At 38.3% G+C, this 25,691-nt stretch overlaps 1 protein-coding gene across 2 annotated transcripts in view; it reads left to right on the top strand.

Moving 5' to 3' along the window:
• Positions 1–25,691, top strand: part of LOC126456886 (synaptotagmin-15-like) — a 247,828-nt gene that overhangs the window by 209,644 nt on the left and 12,493 nt on the right. For both annotated transcript variants that reach the window (XM_050092716.1, XM_050092715.1), the window contains exons 5-7: positions 2,304–2,447; positions 9,961–10,226; positions 13,006–13,330. In XM_050092716.1, coding sequence (XP_049948673.1) covers positions 2,304–2,447; positions 9,961–10,226; positions 13,006–13,330 — 735 coding nt within the window. The remainder of the gene's footprint in view (positions 1–2,303; positions 2,448–9,960; positions 10,227–13,005; positions 13,331–25,691) is intronic.

The raw sequence follows: 25,691 nt of genomic DNA, 5'->3' as shown, positions 1-25,691 counted from the left end.
AGAGGAACGGTAATATCCTCAGTAAATCACAGTTTGGAATTCAGAAGAATTGCTCAATTGAGAATGCCATTTACACATTCACTCTTCAAATTGTCCACAACTTATGCTCTAGTGGCTAGCATTGCTGCCTCTGGATCATGGGGTCCCGGGTTCGATTTCCGACCGAGTTGGGGGTTTTCTCTGCCCGGGGACTGTGTTTGTGCTGTCCTCATCATTTCATCATCATTATCATCATCATCATATCATCATCATCATTCATGGCAGTGGCTGCATTGGACTGTGTAAAACAAGACTGGACTGTGTAAAAAAATTGAACTGTGTACGGGCACTGATGACTGCGCAGTTGAGTGCCCCACAAACCAAACATCATCATCAAACTCTCCAAATTTTACAAGCACTAGATAACAAAACAGCACAACTTGGCATTTTCTATGACCTGTCTAAGACACTTGATTGCATGAATCACAATATTTTCTTTGATAAACTGAGGTTTTATGGAACTCAGAGATCCCACTGACTGAGGAGAAATCACTTATCAGTTTCCACAAAGCCCAATCTTAGGTCCTCTATTGTTTCTTGCATATTGAAACGACCTTATGTGTAATATACAACAGGCAGAATTAAGCAGTGGAAAATCCAGGATGGAATGTAACAGCAGTATGAAAAGGATAGTTGCTACTGACCATATAGCAGAGATGCTGAGTCACAGCTAGGTACTGCAAAAAGACTGTCGGAAGATGAGCTTTTGGCCACAAGGCCTTTGTTGAAAATAGAGAAAACACACACACACACACACACACACACACACACACACACACACACGCACACATATGACCACAGTCTCTGGCAGCTGAACCCAGAGTCTGGCTGCAGATGACAGACTGTGGTCAAACAAGTGTGAGTTGCATTCTCTCTCTCTCTCTCTCTCTCTCTCTCTCTCTCTCTCTCTCTCTCTCTCTGTGTGTGTGTGTGTGTGTGTGTGTGTGTGTGTGTGTGTGTGTGTGTGTTCAATCCAAGTATACATACATCAACAGAGGAAATGGTAAATAATATTCTTAAAAGTGTTAGTGAGTGGCTTTCTGTTAATGATCTCCCTCTCAGCCTCAGAAAGACACAAAATATTCTGTTCTACACACCGAGTGGTAGTTCACCTGTGATAAGTGTAACATGTGGTTAGGAAATAATAACTAGGGTGGAAACATCAACATTTTGAGGAGTCCACACTGATGAAAGTTATAACGGAAAGAAACATTTTGGAATTCTTAAGACAACATAGTTCAGCCACATTTGCACTTCCAGTAATTGTAAATCTTGGGGACAGTCAAATCAGTAGTTTGACATATTTTGTCTATGTTCATTCAATAGTGTCATATGGAATAATATTCTGGGGTAACTCATCTTAAAAAGAAAGTCAACGTTAATTCACACATAAAAGTGTGCATAACAATGCCACCCAAAATTTTCTTCACTTAACAAGTGCATAAAATGTCTGACATTCAGGAAAGTTAAATATGAAAACAAACTGAAAAAAAAGTTTCTCCTTGACAGCAACTCTTATTCTGTAGAAGAATTTATGTACGTAGAAGGTGGTGGGTAGGAATCATTAACCCCAGCTGTACTTAAAAGAAAATGCAAATAGTCAGCATGTAACCATATTTCTCTATGAACCTATCAAGTTAATTTCAAGTGGCTCATTCTACATTATTACAATTAATCATGCAAATGATCCATGGAACATGAAACTGGACAACTAACTAGTAGTGCCAGATTTTCAGAGATTTCTTCAGTAAGCAATAATTTGCAATGAAGGTTGCAAACAGAACTGTACATAATACTTTGAGACATTTATAGAATTTTGCTAACTGTCAGACAATGATTATACTCTCTGAATTATAATTATCAGTTTATCTGTTATTAAACATTAAGCACTACTCGGAACACTGTACACATTCGTAACACTTTCGACTACACCAAATGAAGTCTACACTGAATGTGACAAAGTATTATATTTTATGCTAGCAAAAATGGCACTTCATCTCACTGTTCACAATAAGCAGGATGTGCAGCTAGTGTCCACAATTTTATAACCCTCATCAGATAAAAGAATCCACAGTGCCAATGATACCAGGCAAGTTTTTATATCATATTGAAGCTAAAAAATGAACATGCTGCTGCCACAAAATAACAGTGCACAGTCTCTGCACACACATATACTTTTTTGTGTATGACCTTCAGACAAAATTGTATCTGTGATAATTTGTGCTGATATTATCTCTGTTTGTAATGTTAACAATTTTCTGCAGGTTAGGGACATCAAAATGCAGGAAGCAAAACAGTGTGTTCCAGTGGAAGAGCCTAACTTGAGACACGCAGGAACAATGGTAGACATAAGTTCTGTATCAGTTTTAAACAACACTGCTAGCTGGTTAAAATCACAAAGTATGCAGGTGAGATGTACAAATAATAAGTGTCTAAATATCTCCTATTTTGTGTGTGTGTGTGTGTGTGTGTGTGTGTGTGTGTGTGTGTGTGAATGAGCACCTGCTGATTTACTGTTATTAAACATTTCTGATGGTTTCTCCATTAATGTTTGTGAGTCAGTGAGCCAAATTGAGGTACTACAATTCTTTGTTAATGAACTGTTATATAAAGATGCTCCCCACAGAAGGTCTCTAATTACAGTATGTGAATAACTTATACTGTGGTAGCCTTCATTTATTCATATAAGTGTTAAACATGCACTGGTAAATAAACAGCAGTGGAATGGGATAATGGAAAAATGTACAAAAGTTATTCTTCTCTCAGAGTATTACAATTATTTGCAAGCAAAGTATTTATTCTGTCCTGTTGGTCTGTATCATCTTTTAGGTCGTTATCAAATGCACATGATACACATACTCATTTTTGTGATACAGTATTATACTTTTATACTTTTATACAAGGTGGGTAAAATAAGACTGGCCTGAGAAAGCAAAATTGCGAATTGTGTGAACTGACCCATCCAGTGAACAAGAACAAGAGAACCGCCTAGCACAGAAAATATTGAGAACTGTGATTTTGATGCACCAGACAGGTTGTTGCCACATGGGTGCGCAAGTGCATCTCCTGCATGCTCTATCCTGTCGCTGTGTCCCTAGATTTGAATGAATGAGAAGAGCAGACATGTTTAGTGACTAGTTGAATGCAACACAAAATGACGCTCATCATAAACAGTGTCTGTTTATTGCTGAATGATATCCAAAAATACAATTTTTATAAAACATACATGAAATTGTTTGCCCAAGAGTTTGAGATTGAAAGTGCTTTGGCAGAACCAACTATCCATAAAAACCAGCAAACATTGCTTGAGTGAAGGAAAGCATGGAACGGAGTCCGATGAAATCTTAACACTCTTTATGTGTGTGCTAGTGATTAAGAGATCATCATGTTGAAACTTTTATCAAAAAGGCCCTGCATTTGTATCCCTATAAATGTACTGTTATGCATGTATTTACTGTTGTGGATAAGTCATAAAGTGTCTGAACAATTTTTCATGTGTCAAGTTCTTTTTGAGTGAAGTGGAATCACAACTTTTGGGTACTCAGTTTCTCATTTCTTTAGATGAGGCCTAGTTCAGTCTGTTGTGGTTTGTGAACTCACAGACTGAACGAAGTGATGCAGTGATTAGCACTCTGGACTTCTGTATTTGGGAGGACAATGATTCAAATCTGCTACCAGCCGTCCAGGTTTAGGTCAGCCTGGATTTCCCTAAATTGCTCCTGGAAAATGCCAGGATGGTTCCTTTGAAAGAGCATGGCTGATTTTCTTCCCCATCCTTGAAACATTCAGAGCTTGTGCTCCATCTCTAATGATCTTGATGTTGATGAGATGTTAGACACTAATCGTCCTTGAACTTTGAAGAGCCATTTCATATCTCAAGGCTGTTGTTTGGAGTTTAATGTCTGGTGCCCACATAGTATCATCATTCTGTTGCCAAACTGTTAATTAACTGGTGCATGCAGAAACTTTTTAAGCCATATGTGGATCAATTCACAGAAGATACCCCCTGTATGCATATTTTTACGAGTCAGAGCAACAGCATAAATCATCTTGACAATCTTGTTGTTAATGCATGAGCCTTTACATTAAAGCATGAGGTGTTTGGTGAGGCAAGGATAATCAGCAGAGGCAATGCAATCGCTTGGATATCTTGATTGCCTAATCTCTCTCCCTGTAATTTTCAACTGTGAGGCATATCGAAGGGTCAGGTGTTAAGCCTTCTCAAGTAATTCTCAAACAGTGGAACAGTTACACTAGAATAATGAAAATGTTATTGCCGCTGTCTCTCAGGCAGAGCTGGTACACTTGTCTCACAGTTAGATGAACTGAGCACAGCACTTGTATTGATATCAACGGTGACCATTACCAGCATCTTCTGTGAAGTACATTAAGAAGGGCCAGTCCCACATCATTGTTATTGTAACTTTTCATGCCAGTTTTATTTAGGCCACCCTGTACATCAAGTTCATTATATTGCCATAAACCTCAGGCATGGTTGGTTCCAGAGGATTTTTCCAAACAAGTGACATATCATTTGGTGTCCCTCTCACTCAGTTTTTCCACATAAGCCACATATCATTTTGCTTCCTCCATTTTCCCTCCCTCCCTCACATATTAGTTGCCATTCTTTGGGCTTTTGCTAAGAAGTTTAAAAATAAATCTAAATCTACTAAGCATGGAAATAGCTTGTTTTTGCTACTAATTATGGTAGACAAATTTTCCACATATCAGGTGTTCCTGTCAACTAGGGGCACCAGCGGCTGCTTTAATGCTTAGGTATTAAAAGAGCCCTGACCTCAGGCCACCAGACGTTGCAGACCTGCAGGAGAGCTTCTGTGAAGTTCGGAAGGTAGGAGACGAGGTACTGCCAGAATTAATACTGTGAGGGCAGGCTGTGAGTTGTGCTTGGGTAGATCACATGGTAGAGCACTTGCCCATGAAAGGCAAAGGACCTGAGTTCGAGTCTCAGTCTGGCACAAAGTTTCAATCTGTCATATTGGTGCACACTCTGCTGCTGAGTGAAAATTTCATTCTAGAAACATCCCACAGGCTGTGGCTAAGCCATGTCTCTGCAACAGCCTTTCTTCCAGGAGTGTTAGTTCTCCAAGGACTGCAGGAGAGCTTTCTGAACCTTGGAAGGTAGGAGACGAGGTACTGCAGAATTAAGGCTGTGAGGATGGACCATGAGTCGTGTTTGGGTAGCTCAGTTGATAGAGCACTTGCCCGCGAAAGGCAAAAGTCCAGAATTCGAGTCTTGGTCCAGCACACAGCTTTAATCTTCCAGGAAGATTCGTTTTGTTACATCTTTATTACTAACTCTATTCACAACACATTTTGCAGACAATAGTCACATAAACCACTGGATGTATCTACAAAGTTTTATCATTGCACATCACATAGTTCAGGATATATGACATCATAAACATTGAACTTCATGAAAATGAAACTGCTAGGGTATAGTTGAAATGAGTGTACAAATGTGTGTGAAATATGTTAAATATATGTGAAATGTATTTGATATCTACGTACACAGGCAAAGCCATGGGTAAAAAGTCATCCTAAATCCTTGGAACAATTTTAGCCAAATTTGGTATGGGTATTAGTTATGATTTGGGAAGAAATACAGTGGGGTTAAGAACCACCAGCATCCTATTGATCTGAGGTGACATGTGGAGAGAGAAAGGGGAGGACGAGATGGACAAAGAGAAGGAGAGGGGGAAATGGATAGAGGGGGGAGAGGAGGAGGTGAACAGAGAAAGGGAAGACGAGGAATAGATAGGGAAGGAGATGGGGCAGTGCCAGATGAACAGAGAAAGGGGGAGGAGGAGATGAACAGGGAGAGGAGGAGATGGTCAGAGAGAGACAGGAGGAGAAAATGGATAGAGAGGGATTAGGAGGAGACAGACAAAAAGGTGAGGAGGAGATGAAATTAGTGGGAAGGGGGAGGGGATGGACAGAAGAGGAAGGTGTGCTTCATCTACTCCTACCCCCTCTGTCTATCTGTGCGGGGTACTCAGCTGGTGTATGTACAAAAGTGTGTCCTCAATATGAGTGTGAATACACAATTTTCAGTATGAGCATTAATATATTCACAAGCATCTATAATGTTGCACAGGATAATCATCTATAGGAAGCTCATCACTCCAGCTTTCAAATTGAAGATCAGAAAAATAATATAGTACGAAAAACCACATTTTGTATAATAATGCTAAGCAACATTATAGATCATCATCATCATCATCTTGCAAAGCCTCTGGAAGCTGTCCAAGATTGACTCTCCACACAAGATGACATGCTGTGTCCTCCTTACCAAAAGTCCTCAATCCAGTCACAAATTTCACTTGATACCCCATATGATTGTACTGTTGACAATAATCATAGGTGTGGTACTGAGTCAGGTGTTTTTTGGTAATCAAGAAACATCTACCTGTTTGTCTTGGTCCAAAGATTTCAGTATGTCATGTGCGAAAAGTGTGAGTTGGGTTTGACTTTTCATTTTTCTTCTAGTTTTGACCAATACAACCTCCTATAGGAATATGTGACTCTTTTTTTTTTTTAAACACCATGTACATAATTGATCTATTGAATGATGTTGGAAGTACCATGAGGCTTTTTGCAGGTAATGTTAGTGTCTACAGGAAGTTGGTAATGCCAGAAGACTGTCGCAAAATGTGGGAAGAACTGTAGAGGATTGATGATTGGTGCAGTTACTGGCAGTTGACTCAGAATGTAAATAAATGTAACATATTATGCACAAGTAAGTGGAGAGATCTGTTATGGAAATGATGAGAATCATAAAATACATGATGTTAATTGTAGGAAAAGCAGGTGCCATACTGACATTCATCATAAGAATCTTAACCTGTTAAGTGGGTAGTTTGCGCGCACGTGCTCCTCTTCCACAGTGGGTAATATATGCCAGCACACCCGTTCGCGGTGGTGCTGTGCACTGTTCTCACATTTTCCTTCACGTTTTCATTGTTGAATTTAAATTGATATTGGGTGGAAATGAATAAAATATATTGCAGAAGTTAACAAAACTGTAATTTCACAATATTATATATCGTTTTCAGTGTGAAACATTTTAAAACAAGGTGCTGCACACAAGGAAACTTTGCATTCTGCGCACCAGTATGAAGTCTCTTTGTGAAGGCCTTTTCTCGTACACACCTCCTTGTTGGTCTTTTCTTTGTTGTGGGTGGCAGAAGGTCTGGAAAATGCCTGGCTATAAGGCATGTTGCTTTTGGTGTTCGAGGTGGGCATCCTACTGATGTCCCTTGATGTGGTGAAGATATGGTCAACTGTTCACAAAGACTTATCAGGAAGCTCATTCTACTTTGTTCGCCACCATGCTTCTTGTACAGAATGTATGCATTGTAGCATGCAATGTCCAACAAGTGGCGGAAAAGCTTCTGATAGTATTTTTTCAGCCTGCTTCTGGCCATCTGGTAGCTTTGTAACTGAGAATCGCACCTATCCACACCCCCTATATTCTTGTTGTAGTCAAGGACAACTTGTGGCTTTTGAATGATTCCCTTCTTCGAGTTTACATTTACAAATGTATCATCATGGAAGGTGCTGACCATAACAACGTCTCTTTTGTCTTTCCATTTCATTACCATCTGCTTGCCTTTGTACCCTGTTATGTACTCCCCTTTCTTCAGTTTTTCCTTTTTTACGAAGTCAGGGAACCCCTTCCTGTCTTGCCGCATTGTGCCGACAACATCGGTGTTATTGCTGGTTAGTTTGTCCACCAAATATGTACTGGTGTACCAGTTGTCAAGATAAATACAGTGGCCTTTCCTGAGTAGATCATGTGCAAGCTCCAAAACAATTCGAGAGGTTATTTTTTCATCTCGATAGTGGCTACCATAATTAGTGTCCTTTCCAGTGTAAACAATAAAGTCCCATACATACCTGGAACTGCTTTCACAGAGTTCGTACAATTTGATGCCAAATCTGCTACGCTTTGATGGAATATATTGCTTCCATCCAAGCCGTCCTTTCCAGAGCAACAACAATTCGTCACTGGTGATGTTCCTTTCTGGCATGTACACTGATCTGAATTTACGCTGCAGATGCTCCATAATGGGGTGAATTTTGAATAGTTTTCTGCTGATAGTGCCTAGTGGATCATATGAGGTATTGTCAGCAATCTGGTTTGTGAAGAATTCCTTGAAGTACAAGCATACCAATAAGTGTTTTTACCTTGTCGTGTGTAGTATTCTGCCAGGTGTGAACCCTGGAGCATGCTGCTAAATTGGGATGAGAAGCTACGAACTGTTCTGCATATAAGTTCGTCTGTTCAGCTATCATTGTGCACAAAGCATCGTCCACAAAACACATAAAACAACTCATCACATCGTTTTGTTTTAGAGACACAACTGTACCACTATTACCACTGAACAAATATTGAATACGAACTGAACTAGCATGCACAAATTCACTAGGTACTGTCTGCTGCAGTAGTATCTCGTCGTCAGATGTTTCTGAATCGAAGTCACTTTCACTAGCCTCAACATCTGTATCTCGAAAACTGTCAGAACTGTCACTGAAATTATCTTCACTTTCTAAAAGCAGCTTCTCAATCTCCGAATCTGATAAATGACTTATTTTCGTCATTGCAAAAGATCACTCACTAACGCTGCGGTAAACACAGATGACAAAGGCGCGCTTTTGCGGCTGCTTCACAGGACGCATTTTCTCAATGCGCACTCAGGTGGACAGTGTTATAACTAGCCTAGAACACATTGTGTTGCATGACAAGAGCTGCCATCTTGTGGATGAAGCTCAACTAATACCACAGTGTCAACGGCAGGCCGATAACTCGTCATTCCCACTAGCTACTAGCCACAGAACGCAGTGGACAGATATATCTGTCGAACCCACTGTGCAATAGCAGAGCATGAACGGATATATCTGTCATGCCCACTTAAAAGGTTAAGGACATGTAATTCACTCAAGAAGGAAATGGCTTGCAAAACAATTGTTTGAGCCATTCTTGAGTATATTTCACCATTCTGGGACCTTTTGCAAGTAGGATTAATAGAAGTTACAGTAAAAGATCCTATGCAGAGTAGCATGATTGATCAGTGGATTGCGTGGTTGATACAAGAACATTACAGAGATGCCAAACAAATGCCAGTGAAAGTTGCTACAAGAGAGGCACTGTTGAAATTCTGAGACTGTACTTGCAAACAGGATACAACAACTTAATACTTCCTCCCTCATGTGTTGTGTGACATGACCACCACCAGAAAAACAGAGAAGTTAATGTGAAGTGCAAAGACAGCCGTTCTTCACACATACCATTGCAAATGGAGCAGATAAAGGGGAAAATGTTGTAGGTACAAGAGGTAACCTCTGCCACACACCATTAAAATGGCATATGGAATATCAACTATAAATCATACAGGTATCCCATCAGGTTAAGTCACCTTTCCCCTCTTGAGTGATTTCAGTTGATTTCCTATTCTGTGGGCGATTATTATGATATCTATAATTCTAACATTTGTGCAGCAGGATAATTCTATTGAAATGGCCGTACATGATGTCCTGCCCTGTTGTTGCCCATTCAGAGGTTGTACTCTCGTCAATTTCATGTAGCTTCTGAAATCTGGACATTCAGTTACAGTCTGGTTGGAGGCTGACTGCAAGTGTGGAAACTTCAGGCTCTAAAATCTCCAAAGGTCTATTTCTGTATCATGAGTAGAAATTTATTGTACCTATAGTGTAAGCCTGTTTATTTCAGCCACTTTGAATAATTCGCAATAGAAAAGTGGAAGTGATAAATAAACTTATTATAATCTATTGCCACTGTAGTTTATATTTAGCCATATTTTGTTTGATCTGATGTTATTTATATTAAATAATTTGAAACTTTTATTATCTAATGACAACTTTTTTTTCTTTTTTACAAAGGATATAACAAGTGAAACAGAGCTGCACATAGAAGGAGAAAGTACACCAAAAACCAAGTCTGGAGATCTTGCTCGATCTTTTGGTATTGATACAAGCCTGTATACTACTAGTAGATCAAGTAGCCCAGGAGCTCACTATCAGTGTGGTGACATCATTGACAGCATCTATACATTACCAGATATTTCTGGAAAAGAATGCACAGTTGCACAAGATTTTCCAAGTGGACTCTTAGACTTCAGTTGTTCCTATTTTCCAAAGAGCAAAAAGTAAGAAAGTTACTGTTCATAGTTAATTAGTAATTTAATATCTAATAACTAAATTAAAATTTTAATGTGCAAATTCATGAAATGTCTAAGACCTGCAAAACAAAGTGTATTTATGAATCATTTTATTGTCAACAAATCAGTCCAGAGTTTGGTGCATCTGTTGTATGGAAGCAGTCGTCTGTAACATTTTGTGCTTACAAACATGTTGTTAATTGTACTAAAGGCACCAGAACTGAAAGAAAACCTAAGAAACTCTACCAAAAACCAAAGCTTATAAATTCTTACTTCTATTATTTGTTTAAAACCATCTGTCTTTTGACAGGTTTCATTCTGTGCTCTATTTTAACCTATCTTGTGCTAATCTTTTCTTCTCTGTATAACTATATCTCTTGGCTTGCTCCTGTCACTGACAGGTTAACTACTCCTGGATTCATAGCAGCTATCACACTAGCCTATTTCTTATTCTGGCAAGGGTCTTCCAAAGACTCCTTTTCCCACCTGTTCTTTTTAGTTCATTTTCATTCTATACTTTATTGGACGAATTAATTTTTAACAGTTTTGGTAATGGTTAATTGTAAATGCTTCCAGTTTCTTCTTCTATGGATTTGCCATTGTCCACATTTTACTTCCACACAGTACTGGGCTTCTGACGTTTACTTTCAGGATCTTTCTAAATTTTGTACTTATTCTGATACCAATAGAGATATTTTAGAAAATAAAGCTTTATTCATATGTGCCAATATACTTCCAATATCTTCCCTTCTCTGGCCATCCTTTCTAATGTTACTTTGTAGAGAAAATTCTTTAAAGTTTAAATGTAGATAATGAAAATGATCAAAGAAAAAGTCTATGAACTTTGAAAACACGTTTCATCCTCAGTGCAGATTGTGTGTGTCTGTGAGCGAAAACTGCATAACACTTTCAGTCTCTTTTTCATGTTCATATTCTCAAAAAGGGATAATAGATTCAGTTTCTTCAAGATTCACTAGTTGTCCTCTTGTCTTGTGTCTTCACAGATTGTCAGGTGGTACTCATCACAAAATCAGGAGCAGATAAAACAGTGAACATGCTGCAAACATTGAGTGGTTGATAACTGTGACCATGGTGGTCTGCCATTGGTGTTCTGCTATATGGCACAGCATCAGCAGATCTATCCTTCTGCACCATGCCTAGTGATTTTGTTGAATGGATGCATAATTATATTGAGTGAAACGTCCAACAGGATTACAAGGATCTTGAATGATTAAAATGATTAACTTGTTCAATTATTTGATCATTCACAACAATTTTTCTGTTTGTAGGGTCTTTTCCAATAAATGCTATGGTTTTTGTTTTCTTCTCTGAAATTTCAGTTCACATTATTTAAATGTTTTCTCCAGAATGTAGGCTCTGTTTTGTAGGTCATCTTGTTAGTAGGATGAGATGACCTAAATCTAAAAGAAAGTTCAAAACAGTGTGAGTATGTATATATGAATAACTTTATCAGAAAATACATCATTCATATATATCATAAAAACTGTGGCTAATGTACTATGCATGTTCCTGAATCATCTGTTTATTGTGAGAAATTGTATCTCTTTTGTCATTTACTTCTACAGAGGCTGCTTTTATTACGTGAACTAGATATCCCTCTGTTTTACATAATGCTCCAGATATTTTCTTATCTGAGATAATCAATACTCTTTTTGTGGCCTATAAATGTCATGTGTTTCTCTGTGTTGAACTAGCTGTGTTTTTTGATTGTCTGTAATATATACTATGGAAACAGGATCCATTGTCATCTCTCCATTTCTAAAACCTATTTGTTACTCATCTTTCAGATGTTTATCTCAGCTTTTGGGTATTACTGTATTTTTCCAGCACATATTTTAGATGTGGATTAATCATAAGTTTATTCCTTCTGTTCATCCTTTTTTCCTACTTTTCAAAGCCAAGCAGCTTCTACCTCTTCTTATAAACCACTTTTTCTTCTTAGTTTCTGATGAATGCATTTCTTTACAACTTTCTCTTTTGACAAACAATTTCATTGCCCTAAATGCAGACTTATCTTCTGTGATTGCCGTCCTCAGTGTTGCTACTAAATTTCTCGCAGTGTTCTTACGTAGGTTGCCTTCTTTGTTTTCTTTCCAGTGTTTTTCTTCACTTTGTGAAGTTAATGATTTAATTCATTTATATTGTTCAGAGGTTGGAGATATGGTAATGATTTATTGAATTTATATTAAATCTAAAACAGTGATTGAATCATGATTTCCATCTAGCTTGCTAAATAGAGTAGAAGTTTCATGCTTTTATGCCTGGCTTTTTTGAACGTAGTAAGGAAAGGAATTAATTAGTGCGAGGACACTTCTGAGTGTTAGGAGTCAATGGTTCTCAGAGAATAGAATCTAAAGCCTTGTGTAATGGTGTAAGGGGACTATCTTTAGATCGTTCTTGTAATGAAACAAGAGTGCATTTTCCATAATGATGCAGCATTTTGATACTTGGATCTCATAAAAATAGATGATTTTATGATGACCACATAAATTTGTCACTTTTGATGAGATTGTTTCATTGATAATTCATTCATGCATACATTATATTCTGTAAATCTCATTATGAAGAGGGAACTTCATGTGTGATTAAGTATCTCTTCAGAGTAACTTTATATATTTTAACTTCATGTCTTTGATTAGTGTTGTAGAATGAACCATAAGCTTTCATTTTGCCTGGATATGTTCTGTTTATTTTATTACCCTGTAATTGTAATGAACTATAATGATTACGTTTCAAATCATTTCAGGTTACTAGTGCATGTTAATAAGATAGAAGACCTGGAAGTGAAAAATGAGAATAATACATATGAAATTAATTTGAGGTTGACAATATTACCAGCAGAGAAGCACAACAAGAACTCAAAATCTTACAAAGTGACACAAGTTGTTGAAATAGAAGAGGACTTTCAGTTTACTTTGAAGGACATATCAGAGAAGATATTGAGAATATCAGTTTACAACATAAAGAATATTGGAAAATATAGTGCAATTGGCCACACTCTTTTAAACCTTGAAGATGTACCTTTTGGAAAGGCACAAAGATATTCATTGAAGCTCTATAAACAGTCACAAGTAAGTATTCTATTATATCCCATTTTCTACAACAAAGTAGCTCATTATGTGTTTATTATACGGAAAAATTGTTTGCAATAAATATGGGAAAACAATTATTGCATCAATATTTTTTGACAGAAGACAGGGGAGGAAATAACTCTAAGCAATGTAGTGCAAGAAATACAGGCTATACCAAATGAATGGGAAGTAGCAATGGGATAGCAGCATGCATTCAAATTCCAGTGTAATGTAGATGATGATACACTTGCACAGCTCTACATATTCAATGTCCTTTTTTCTGAGCCTTTGTGTATGTTGTCTTTACAATTATTTAAGTATACTGGCACTCATATGCTTATAAATAAACCTAGTTTTAAACATCTGAGATTAGAAAGACTAGTACCTCAGGCTGTCTTGCCTTAAGTCAAGTCTCAATATTTGCTGGAGCGTTAGAAAATTGAGTTTTGGCTGTACAAGTCACTTCAAATAATGCCATGGATTTGCATTTAACCGAACACTGATTCATGTCTTTTGCAAGCCAAGGAGTTTGTTTCAGTCTTTCTGCCTTTCTCATGATCTGACAGGGTCAAGATTTACTTAATCTTTATAACACATGTTGTACTGTCCATGTGTTTTGATTTATGTGGTTAGGTAGTTGGCGGTAACAGCTAACTTGAAATCCAATTTACCAGGCCCGTCAGTCAAAATATGAGGTATGGCTATAAAATAATGGGACTATAGCGGTAAAACATTTTATTTCAAAAACATACATATGTGAATTTTATATTAATTGAAACAGTGCTGGAAGTCTTCCTCTATGAGACCCTTAATGAAGTGTCCCACGTTTTCTTTCACTGCCTGAACAAACTGAAACCTTGTTCCTTTTAATGCAGATATGGCCCTGGGGGAATAAGTAAGTCACATGTGCTAGGTCAGATTAATAAGGTGGGTGGTCTAACACTAGGCAGCTGTATTTTGCTAGAAACCTCTGAACAGACAGTGCTGTATGAGCTGGTGCATTGTCTTGATGCAGCACCCATGACTTGTTCTTCCACAATTTGGGTCATTTTTTTCTTTTTTTCTCATGGAGTTGAACAAGAACCTCTAAATAATAATGATTATCAACAATTTGACCTTCAGAAATCCAAGAAGATTCACAATTCCATGACTATTGGGAAAAAATCATCATTGCTTTGTATCTTGATTTGCTTATTTGAGATTTTCATGCTCTCAATGAAGTTGAACCCTTGCAATGCAAGGACTGGCACTTAGTTTCTGGATTATCAGTGAAAAACCAAAATTTGTCACATGTTATCACTTATTCCAAGAAATTAGGATTGTTTTCAATGGTATTCAAAGCATCAGCACAAATATTTTCATGAACTTCTTTTTGTTCGATTGAGAGAATTTTCAACACCAGTTATGCACACACTTTTCTCAAGTTCAATTGTTTATACAAAATTTGCCTTACACATAATTTGTCAATTTCTACAGTTTCAGCAATTGATCGAATACTCATCCCGTGGTCAGAGTGAATCAGATTGACTACTTCATCAATATTTTGATCCATTTTCGATGTTGAAGGGCATCATAGGTGTTAATCATCTCCAGCATTTTCTTGGCCATCTTGGGAATGCCTGAACCACACAGAAACTTGTGTGTGTGAGTAACAGTCATTGCCATTCAATTCTTCTACTAAAACATAGGTTTCAGTAGCAGTCTTTCCAAATTTCATGTAAACTTCATGACAGTTTGTTGCTCCATTACTACACTTATCATTTTTTCAGGAAAACAAAATATCAGCTCTTACACAAATTAAGGTGATGGATGTGTTGGTGCTGCAAGATCTGCAAGATCTGCCAACTAGCACTTCCTGTTCCAGTCTTGTCACGAGTGTATCTTACCTCATAAAAGGCCAGGCACCTGTGAAAGCAGTCATGTCATGTACCAGCTCTGTTGCAACCATTACACAACTTTTTATGTTGGTATGACTACCAACCAACTGTCCACTAGCATGAATGGCCACCACCAGACTGTGGCCAAAAGCAAAGTAGACCACCTTGTGGTACAACATGCAGCTAAACATAACAAGCTTGATTTCAGTGGTGACTTCACAACCTGGTCCATCTCGATCCTCGCTCCCACCACCAGCTTTTCTGAACTGCGCAAATGGAAGTTACAATTAAAAGACATTTTGCACTCCCGAAATTATCCTGGCCTCAATCTATGGTAACCTAATAATGTCCTCACATCTTCCACCAAACAATTTCCACCACTTCTGTCCTGTCATCTCTTCTCTTTTCATATCCTTCACCCTCATTGCATGCCACTCTCTGCCAATTTACCCATCTGTCCTTTCCCCCTCTTTGCTTCTCTCTTTTCTGCTCCCCAATTTTCCTCATTCACCCCACCTTCTGATGCTGCACCTGGCAGTTCATCTGGCCGAGTTCTAATCCTGTCCCTCACCTGTGTACTGCTATCCTTCCCTCTTCCCCACCCCACTCCAAATTGCTATTCACATGACATTCACATTCCAGTCAGAAGTGCTGGTGGTAGCAGTCCTGTGTGCATGAGATGTGCTTGGTTGTGTGAATGTGTGTGTGTGTGTGTGTGTGTGTGTGTGTGTGTGTTTTATTTGCTGAAGAAGACTTTGGATGAAAGCTGTAATAGGTAACAGTCTTTTTGTTGTGCCTGCTTCAACTCAACAGGCCATATTTAAGGTGACTAGCAATTTATCCTTTTGAGATATGATGTACATAGTTTTGAGTTTTTAATGACTTTATTTAAGAAATGTTACAGTATGCTATAGTTCTACTTTTTATGGGATCATCAAATATCCTTTGTAATTCACACAACTTTATTTTTGTTTTACAGCAAAATCTGGTCCCTATAGTTATCCAGGGTTTCCTTTTAATAACCTGAGGATTGTTTTTTATGACTGTTTTTAAATATAGCTGCAAGTGACACAAGCCCATTAGGAAACATGTTAAACATGTTAAAATGGTATTAACATTCTTTTCCATATCTATAGGGCTCCAGTCTATCAGTTGCAGATAAAATCTGTGAATGAAGATAGAAAAATATGTGTTGGCTAAGAGGGCTGGTAAATTAGCTTCCAAGTTAGCAGCTGTTACAATCAATTGCTTAGCCATGCAAATGTAGGCACATTGCTGGTACAACATGTTCTATAAATGAGTGTAAATAAAACTTCCATCCCATGAAATGAACATAAGGTGTTGTGTCTTAGTAGGAATGGTACAGAGTTTACTTTTGTCCTACTTACATAAATGATCTTCCAATCCCTTCCAAGTCTAGTTTAAAAACTGTAATTTCTTTGATGACACATACACACTAATGGAAGGTCCAAACTCAACTTTCCAACCACAGTTCGGGTTATAGGTAATTGAGTTACAACTGGTTCACAGCAGACAGTTTGAATCTGAATCTCACAAAGTGTCATAGTGTGCAATTTTAAACAAACAAAAATGATGTGCTAGAAGTAGACATTAATGGTTGTTAATTAAATCAGATGATTTGCATAAATTTTCTTGAGATGTAGCTTTTATGAATAGATAAACTAACCAAGGAGCTCAGTTCAGCATGTCTGTGCTGAGCTAAAGACAACAGTGTTTGCTTAATTAGCATATTTTCAGACATCATTGTCTTTTAGAATCAGCTTTTGTGGTTTCACACTTAAAATGAACAAAATATGTATTTCAAAGAAGAAAGTTTTGGTTGTGGGCACTTAAGATTAATGAACACAGTTTTGTTCTGATACTAGCTTTTTCAGTGTATTATGTGCACATAATAGCTCATGCATTATGAGTAATTTTGAGTCACCAATAACAACTCTTGAGCAGTTTGGACATGCCCCTTACCTGTTGATGCACTCAGTTTCATGTAGCTCAGAGTTTCAAATCTTGGTGTTCCGAAATAATATGGTGAAAGCTGATTCTATAAAGGATAGTGCCAAATGATGTAGGGCACACTTTATTAGCACTATAATGTTGTTAGTGACCAGTTACAGTTTTACATATCACAGTTACACAGGTAAAGAGATGTGCATCTCATCCATCATCATTGTTTTCGAAAGAGAAATAATTTAGATATTAATTAGTGACACAGTCTTTATTTAATTTCATAGTGGCATAATTTGCAGTGACAGAAATGTGAAATCACCATGCACATGATGTAATTTGCAGTACAATTACCAAAATTAATTATGCTGCCCAATTAAATAGCGTTTGTTGAACTTTAACAATTTGAGGTTGCATGTTTACTTTTGTACAGTAGCTTTTATGGTGCAAAGATATACAGTTGCAACTTTTTCCATACATAGTTATTATATCCCCCCATGAACCATGGACCTTGCCGTTGGTGGGGAGGCTTGCGTGCCTCAGCGATACAGATGGCCGTACCATAGGTGCAACCACAACGGAGGGGTATCTGTTGAGAGGCCAGACAAACGTGTGGTTCCTGAAGAGGGGCAGCAGCCTTTTCAGTAGTTGCAGGGGCAACAGTCTGGATGATTGACTGATCTGGCCTTGTAACATTAACCAAAACGGCCTTGCTGTGCTGGTACTGCGAACGGCTGAAAGCAAGGGGAAACTACAGCCGTAATTTTTCCCAAGGACATGCAGCTTTACTGTATGATTAAATGATGATGGTGTCCCCTTGGGTAAAATATTCCGGAGGTAAAATAGTCCCCCATTTGGATCTCCGGGCGGGGACTACTCAAGAGGACGTCGTTATCAGTAGAAAGAAAACTGGCGTTCTACGGATCGGAGCGTGGAATGTCAGATCCCTTAATCAGGCAGGTAGGTTAGAAAATTTAAAAAGGGAAATGGATAGGTTAAAGTTAGATATAGTGGGAATTAGTGAAGTTTGGTGGCAGGAGGAACAAGACTTTTGGTCAGGTGATTACAGGGTTATAAATCATCATCATCATCATCATCATTTAAGACTGATTACGCCTTTCAGCGTTCAGTCTGGAGCATAGCCCCCCTTATAAAATTCCTCCATGATCCACTATTCAGTGCTAACATTGGTGCCTCTTCTGATGTTAAACCTATTACTTCAAAATCATTCTTAACCGAATCCAGGTACCTTCTCCTTGGTCTGCCCCGACTCCTCCTACCCTCTACTGCTGAACCCATGAGTCTCTTGGGTAACCTTGCTTCTCCCATGCGTGTAACATGACCCCACCATCTAAGCCTGTTCGCCCTGACTGCTACATCTATAGAGTTCATTCCCAGTTTTTCTTTGATTTCCTCATTGTGGACACCCTCCTGTCATTGTTCCCATCTACTAGTACCTGCAATCATCCTAGCTACTTTCATATCCGTAACCTCAACCTTATTGATAAGGTAACCTGAATCCACCCAGCTTTCACTCCCATACAACAAATTTGGTCGAAAGATTGAACGGTGCACAGATAACTTAGTCTTGGTACTGACTTCCTTCTTGCAGAAGAGAGTAGATCGTAGCTGAGCGCTCACTGCATTAGCCTTGCTACACCTCGCTTCCAGTTCTTTCACTATGTTGCCATCCTGTGAGAATATGCATCCTAAGTACTTGAAACCGTCCACCTGTTCTAACTTTGTTCCTCCTATTTGGCACTCAGTCCGTTTATATTTCTTTCCCACTGACATTACTTTCGTTTTGGAGATGCTAATCTTCATACCATAGTCCTTACATTTCTGATCTAGCTCTGAAATATTACTCTGCAAACTTTCAATCGAATCTGCCATCACAACTAAGTCATCCGCATATGCAAGACTGCTTATTTTGTGTTCACATATCTTAATCTCACCCAGCCAGTCTATTGTTTTCAACATATGATCCATAAATAATATGAACAACGGTGGAGACAGGTTGCAGCCTTGTCTTACCCGTGAAACTACTCTGAACCATGAACTCAGTTTACCGTCAACTCTAACTGCTGCCTGACTATCCATGTAAAGACCTTTAATTGCTTGCAAAAGTTTGCCTCCTATTCCATAATCTCATAGAACAGACAATAACTTCCTCCTAGGAACCTGGTCATATGCCTTTTCTAGATCTATAAAGCATAGATACAATTCCCTGTTCCACTCATAACACTTCTCCATTATTTGTCATAAGCTAAAGATCTGGTCCTGACAACCTCTAAGAGGCCTAAACCAACACTGATTTTCATCCAGTTGCTCCTCAACTAATACTCGCACTTTCCTTTCAACAATACCTGAGAAGATTTTACCCACAACACTGATTAAAGAGATACCTCTGTAGTTGTTACAATCTTTTCTGTTTCCATGTTTAAAGATTGGTGTGATTACTGCTTTTGTCCAGTCTGATGGAACCTGTCCCAACTCCCATTTCAATTATCCTGTGTAGCCATTTAAGACCTGACATTCCACTGTACTTGATGAGTTCCGACTTTCATCCACCCCAGCTGCTTTATTGCACTGCAATCTATTGACCATTTTCTCCACTTCCTCAAACGTGATCCTATTTCCATCATCATTCCTATCCCATTCTACCTCGAAATCTGAAACATTACTGATCGTATTTTCACCTACATTGAGCAACTCTTCAAAATATTCCCTCCATCTGCCCAAGGCATCCACAGGATTCACCAGCAGTTGAATACAAAATCAAATAGGGGTAATGCAGGAGTAGGTTTAATAATGAATAAAAAAATAGGAGTGCGGGTTAGCTACTACAAACAGCATAGTGAACGCATTATTGTGGCCAAGATAGACACAAAGCCCATGCCTACTACAGTAGTACAAGTTTATATGCCAACTAGCTCTGCAGATGATGAAGAAATAGATGAAATGTATGACGAGATAAAAGAAATTATTCAGGTAGTGAAGGGAGACGAAAATTTAATAGTCATGGGTGACTGGAATTCGTCAGTAGGAAAAGGGAGAGAAGGAAACATACTAGGTGAATATGGATTGGGGGGAAGAAATGAAAGAGGAAGCCGCCTTGTAGAATTTTGCACAGAGCATAACTTAATCATAGCTAACACTTGGTTCAAGAATCATAAAAGAAGGTTGTATACATGGAAGAAGCCTGGAGATACTGACAGGTTTCAGATAGATTATATAATGGTAAGACAGAGATTTAGGAACCAGGTTTTAAATTGTAAGACATTTCCAGGGGCAGATGTGGATTCTGACCACAATCTATTGGTTATGAACTGCAGATTGAAACTGAAGAAACTGCAAAAAGGTGGGAATTTAAGGAGATTGGACCTGGATAAACTGAAAGAACCAGAGGTTGTAGAAAGTTTCAGGGAGAACATAAGGGAACAATTGACAGGAATGGGGAAAGAATTACAGTAGAAGAAGAATGGGTAGCTCTGAGGGATGAAGTAGTGAAGGCAGCAGACGATCAAGTAGGTAAAAAGACGAGGGCTAATAGAAATGCTTGGGTAACAGAAGAAATATTGAATTTAATTGATGAAAGGAGAAAATATAAAAATGCAGTAAATGAAGCAGGCAAAAAGGAATGCAAACATCTCAAAAATGAGATCGACAGGGAGTGCAAAATGGTTAAGCAGGGATGGCTAGAGGACAAATGTGAGGATGTAGAGGCTTGTCTCACTAGGGGTAAGATAGATACTGCCTACAGGAAAATTAAAGAGACCTTTGAAGAGAAGAGAACCACTTGTATGAATATCAAGAGCTCAGATGGCAACCCAGTTCTAAGCAAAGAAGGGAAAGCAGAAAGGTGGAAGGAGTATATAGAGGGTTTATACAAGGGCGATGTACTTGAGGACAATATTATGAAAATGGAAGAGGATGTAGATGAAGACGAAATGGGAGATAAGATACTGCGTGAAGAGTTTGACAGAGCACTGAAAGACCTGAGTCGAAACAAGGCCCCGGGAGTAGACAACATTCCATTAGAACTACTGATGGCCTTGGGAGAGCCAGTCATGACAAAACTCTACCATCTGGTGAGCAAGATGTATGAGACAGGCGAAATACCCTCAGACTTAAAGAAGAATGTAATAATTCCAATTCCAAAGAAATCAGGTGTTGACCGATGTGAAAATTACCAAACTATCAGTTTAATAAGTCACAGCTGCAAAGTACTAACGCGAATTCTTTACAGACGAATGGAAAAACTGGTAGAAGCAGACCTCGGGGAAGATCAGTTTGGATTCTGTAGAAATGTTGGAACACGTGAGGCAATTCTAACCTTACGACTTATCTTAGAAGAAAGATTAAGAAAAGGCAAACCTACATTTCTAACATTTGTAGACTTAGAGAAAGCGTTTGACAATGTTGACTGGAATACTCTCTTTCAAATTCTGAAGGTGGCAGGGGTAAAATACAGGGAGCGAAAGGCTATTTACAATTTGTACAGAAACCAGATGGCAGTTATAAGAGTTGAGGGGCATGAAAGGGAAGCAGTGGTTGGGAATGGAGTGAGACCGGGGTGGTTGGGAAAGGAGTGAGACCGGGGTGGTAGCCTCTCCCCGATGTTATTCAATCTGTATATTGAGCAAGCAGTAAAGGAAACAAAAGAAAAATTTGGAGTAGGTATTAAAATTCATGGAGAAGAAGTAAAAACTTTGAGGTTCGCCGATGACATTGTAATTCTGTCAGAGACAGCAAAGGACTTGGAAGAGCAGTTGAACGGAATGGACAGTGTCTTGAAAGGAGGATATAAGATGAACATCAACAAAAGCAAAACGAGGATAGTGGAATGTAGTCAAATTAAATCGGGTGATGCTGAGGGAATTAGATTAGGAAATGAGACACTTAAAGTAGTAAAGGAGTTTTGCTATTTGGGGAGCAAAATAACTGATGATGGTCGAAGTAGAGAGGATATAAAATGTAGACTGGCAGTGGCAAGGAAATCGTTTCTGAAGAAGAAAAATTTATTAACATCGAGTATAGATTTAAGTGTCAGGAAGTCGTTTCTGAAAGTATTTGTATGGAGTGTAGCCATGTATGGAAGTGAAACATGGACGATAACTAGTTTGGACAAGAAGAGAATAGAAGCTTTTGAAATGTGGTGCTACAGAAGAAAGCTGAAGATAAGGTGGGTAGGTCATGTAACTAATGAGGAGGTATTGAATAGGATTGGTGAGAAGAGAAGTTTGTGGCACAACTTGACTAGAAGAAGGGATCGGTTGGTAGGACATGTTTTGAGGCATCAAGGGATCACAAATTTAGCATTGGAGGGCAGCGTGGAGGGTAAAAATCGTAGAGGGAGACCAAGAGATGAATACACTAAGCAGATTCAGAAGGATGTAGGCTGCAGTAGGTACTTGGAGATGAAGGAGCTTGCACAAGATAGAGTAGCATGGAGAGCTGCATCAAACCAGTCCCAGGACTGAAGACCACAACAACAACAGTTGTCATACACATGATTGTGTAGTGCAAACTCTTTCTTTAACTGAAACAGTTATTGCATGTACAAAAGCTAATGACAGACTTTGGCTTTAACGAAGATGTGGTTATTAAGTGGTTGCTTGCCAGTCGCGGACTCTAACCTGCCGTAGTTGTTACTTGCTTACTCGCTGAACCAGGACTTTCATGAACTGACATAGAGAAGTTAAATCATTGCTTGCTGATTGTAGACTTTCACTTTAACTGTCACAGACATGTGAGCATCAATCTAGCTGGACGTAGTGAGCATCAAGCTAAATGGACACAGACTATTGATTTTGGGGGAGGGATTTGCTTCAGCCTGCTTTTCAAGACAGTGTCTTGGATAGATGTGTTGCTCTTTGGAAGTAGAATTTTTGTTGAATTTCAAGTACATTTTTTACAAAGAGAGGATTATTAAAGGTATTGGATTGTGCTCAGGTTTGCAAACATGGATTCATATAATTTCTTTATATGAACTAAATTCAACTAATGCATCATGTAATTGCTAAGTCAGACTCCGGTATTTAGGAATACATTATAGAAACAGCCATACATGAACTTTTGCAGCAAAAAGGTGTTGTAAAACCCCAAATATGTACTAAAAACACCCAGTGTGTGAATTATTCTGTAAACAGATGTGGAACGAGGAGTACATTATGCCTAAGAAAATTGTCCGTGTGATTTATTTTATTTATGTATTTTTTTTTCATCATTGGATCGCTTTTGGTAGTGACATTGAATACATCAGGATCTACATGGATGGGTTACAAACTAAATGGTATTTAAAAACTCCTTTACACTGTAACAACAAGCTGAGACCAGTTGACCTTTTAGTTCTTGTTTGAAAGCAGATGGTGTTTTCGAGTTCTTAGTACTGCTTGGAAGTTTGTTATATAATGTACATACACGATTTCAGGTTTTTTGTCACTTAACATGTCTATTTCAAGGCATGTGATAATTATCTTTACACCTAGTACTGTAGTTATATATATACTTGTTCATCAAAGCTGTACACTTTAATTTTAGGTACACAATTGTTTCATATATGTACAGAGCAGGCACTGTCAGTATTTGCAATTCTTTGAATTCATTTCTGCAGGACTGTCTTGGTGTCAGTTTCCAAAGCATGTCATTACTTTTGTTAGGAGTTTAAGTAATCTGCTTCAGTGTATATTAGCTGCACTATCCCACACAGATATGCTTTAAGAGATATGTGGATAAAGTAGAGCATAATACATTTGTAGCAAAGTGTCATGATCAACAGTTTGTGACTTTTTAGCAGGAGAAATATATTTGTGCTAATTTTTGAGCATATTTTATCTATATGAGTCTCCCATGTCATGAGGCTGTCCACCATCAATCCCAGAAACTTGCTTTGATGAATTTTTGAAGAAGGCCTACTGGAGTCTCCAAGCTTGATATCAAGATCATCTGCTTTGACTGCCCTATTTGCTTGTAATCTCATGTAAGTTGTTCTACTTCCATTTCTGAAAAGGTTGCACTCCCAAAATATTTGTATGCCGTACCATCTCTAAACATGTCCTGGTTACAAGGTCCTTTGCAAACTTGCATGTAATTAGCAGAGATGTGTCATCAGCATACATGACCACTTTCTCATTTACACCTCTTGGCATGTCATTTACATATAGACCGAGCGAGGTGGTGCAGTGGTTCACACACTGGACTCGCATTCATTAGGACGACGGTTCAATCCCATGTCCGGCCATCCTGATTTAGATTTTCTGATTTCCCTAAATCGCTTCAGGCAAATGCCCGGATGGTTCCTTTCAAAGGGCACGGCTGACTTCCTTCCCCGTCCTTCCCTAATCTGATGAGACCGACGACCTTGCTGTTTGGTCTCTTCCCCCAAACAACCCAACAATTTACATATAGAATAAAAAGTATTGGTCATAATACCAAATCTTCCTTTCCACCACTTTTTTTCTTCTTTGAATGCTGATAGCACATTTTCCCATCTGTTGCCCTTTCTATATTTTATCCCTATGCATTGTTGCCTATTTTCAATAAATGTCTTGATAATATCGTTTGCTCTGCCTCTTATGTCATACTGGTTTAATTTTTGTAACAGGACTCTGTGACATACACAACCAGAAGCTTTTGACAGATTGAGGAATAAACTACAAACATGTTCCTATTTTTCCAATGCCCTGGTTACATAAGTAGTGAAATCTGCCACTGCTGTCTTTGTAGATCAACCTTTTCTGAAACCATGCTGTGTGCTGTTTAATATGTTAAGCTTTATATGAAATTTTTTATCCTATCCTTTGTGGCTATTTCTACGATTGTAGACAGTGCAGATATGATTGTAATAGGTCTGTAGTTTCTGTAGTTGCTGGGATTCCCTTTGTCTCCCCCTTTATATATGGGAATTACTTTTCTTTTCTTTGGGCAGTTTGGAAATATTTCTTCGTGGAGTACTTGACTTATAAGCAGTGTGAGAGGCTTACTTATGTACAAAGAAATATGCCCAATTATTTGAAGAGACATACCATCCAATGCCTCTGAATTTTTCTCTTCTAAGACTTTAACCGTTTTTATTACTTCCGACTCATCTGTAGGTGATATATACAATCTGTTACCCTCTTGGACTGTTTTTGAATATTTTGTTTCCTGACCAACCCATCCGTTACATCTCTGTAGTACTGACTGAAAATAGCAGTGACTGATACAGTGTAACACAAAGTTTACACTCGCAATAATCATGAAGAGAGTAAATTGATGAAAAGTGGTGAATTAAACATACTAGTAACAAAAAATAACTCATTTAGAAATAGGTCAAAGCTGATCTTGGAGTTTAACCCTTTCAGTGCTGTGGGCATCTACACACGTCCTGCAACACCATTCCCCAGGTGTTGTGAATGTGTATATGCATGTTGCTTGGGTTTTCCTACAGTGCTGTGCCCCATTGCATACTATCATTTGCAGAGAACCTCATTTCAATTTCTTGAATCATTTGTGAGATATGATGATGTTATGACCACATG

This window comes from Schistocerca serialis, chromosome 2 (genome assembly GCF_023864345.2).
Source record: "Schistocerca serialis cubense isolate TAMUIC-IGC-003099 chromosome 2, iqSchSeri2.2, whole genome shotgun sequence".
NCBI classification, from domain to species: Eukaryota; Metazoa; Arthropoda; class Insecta; order Orthoptera; family Acrididae; genus Schistocerca; species Schistocerca serialis.
Note: the sequence above shows the minus strand (reverse complement) of the source record. Positions and strands in the feature narration are given on the sequence as shown.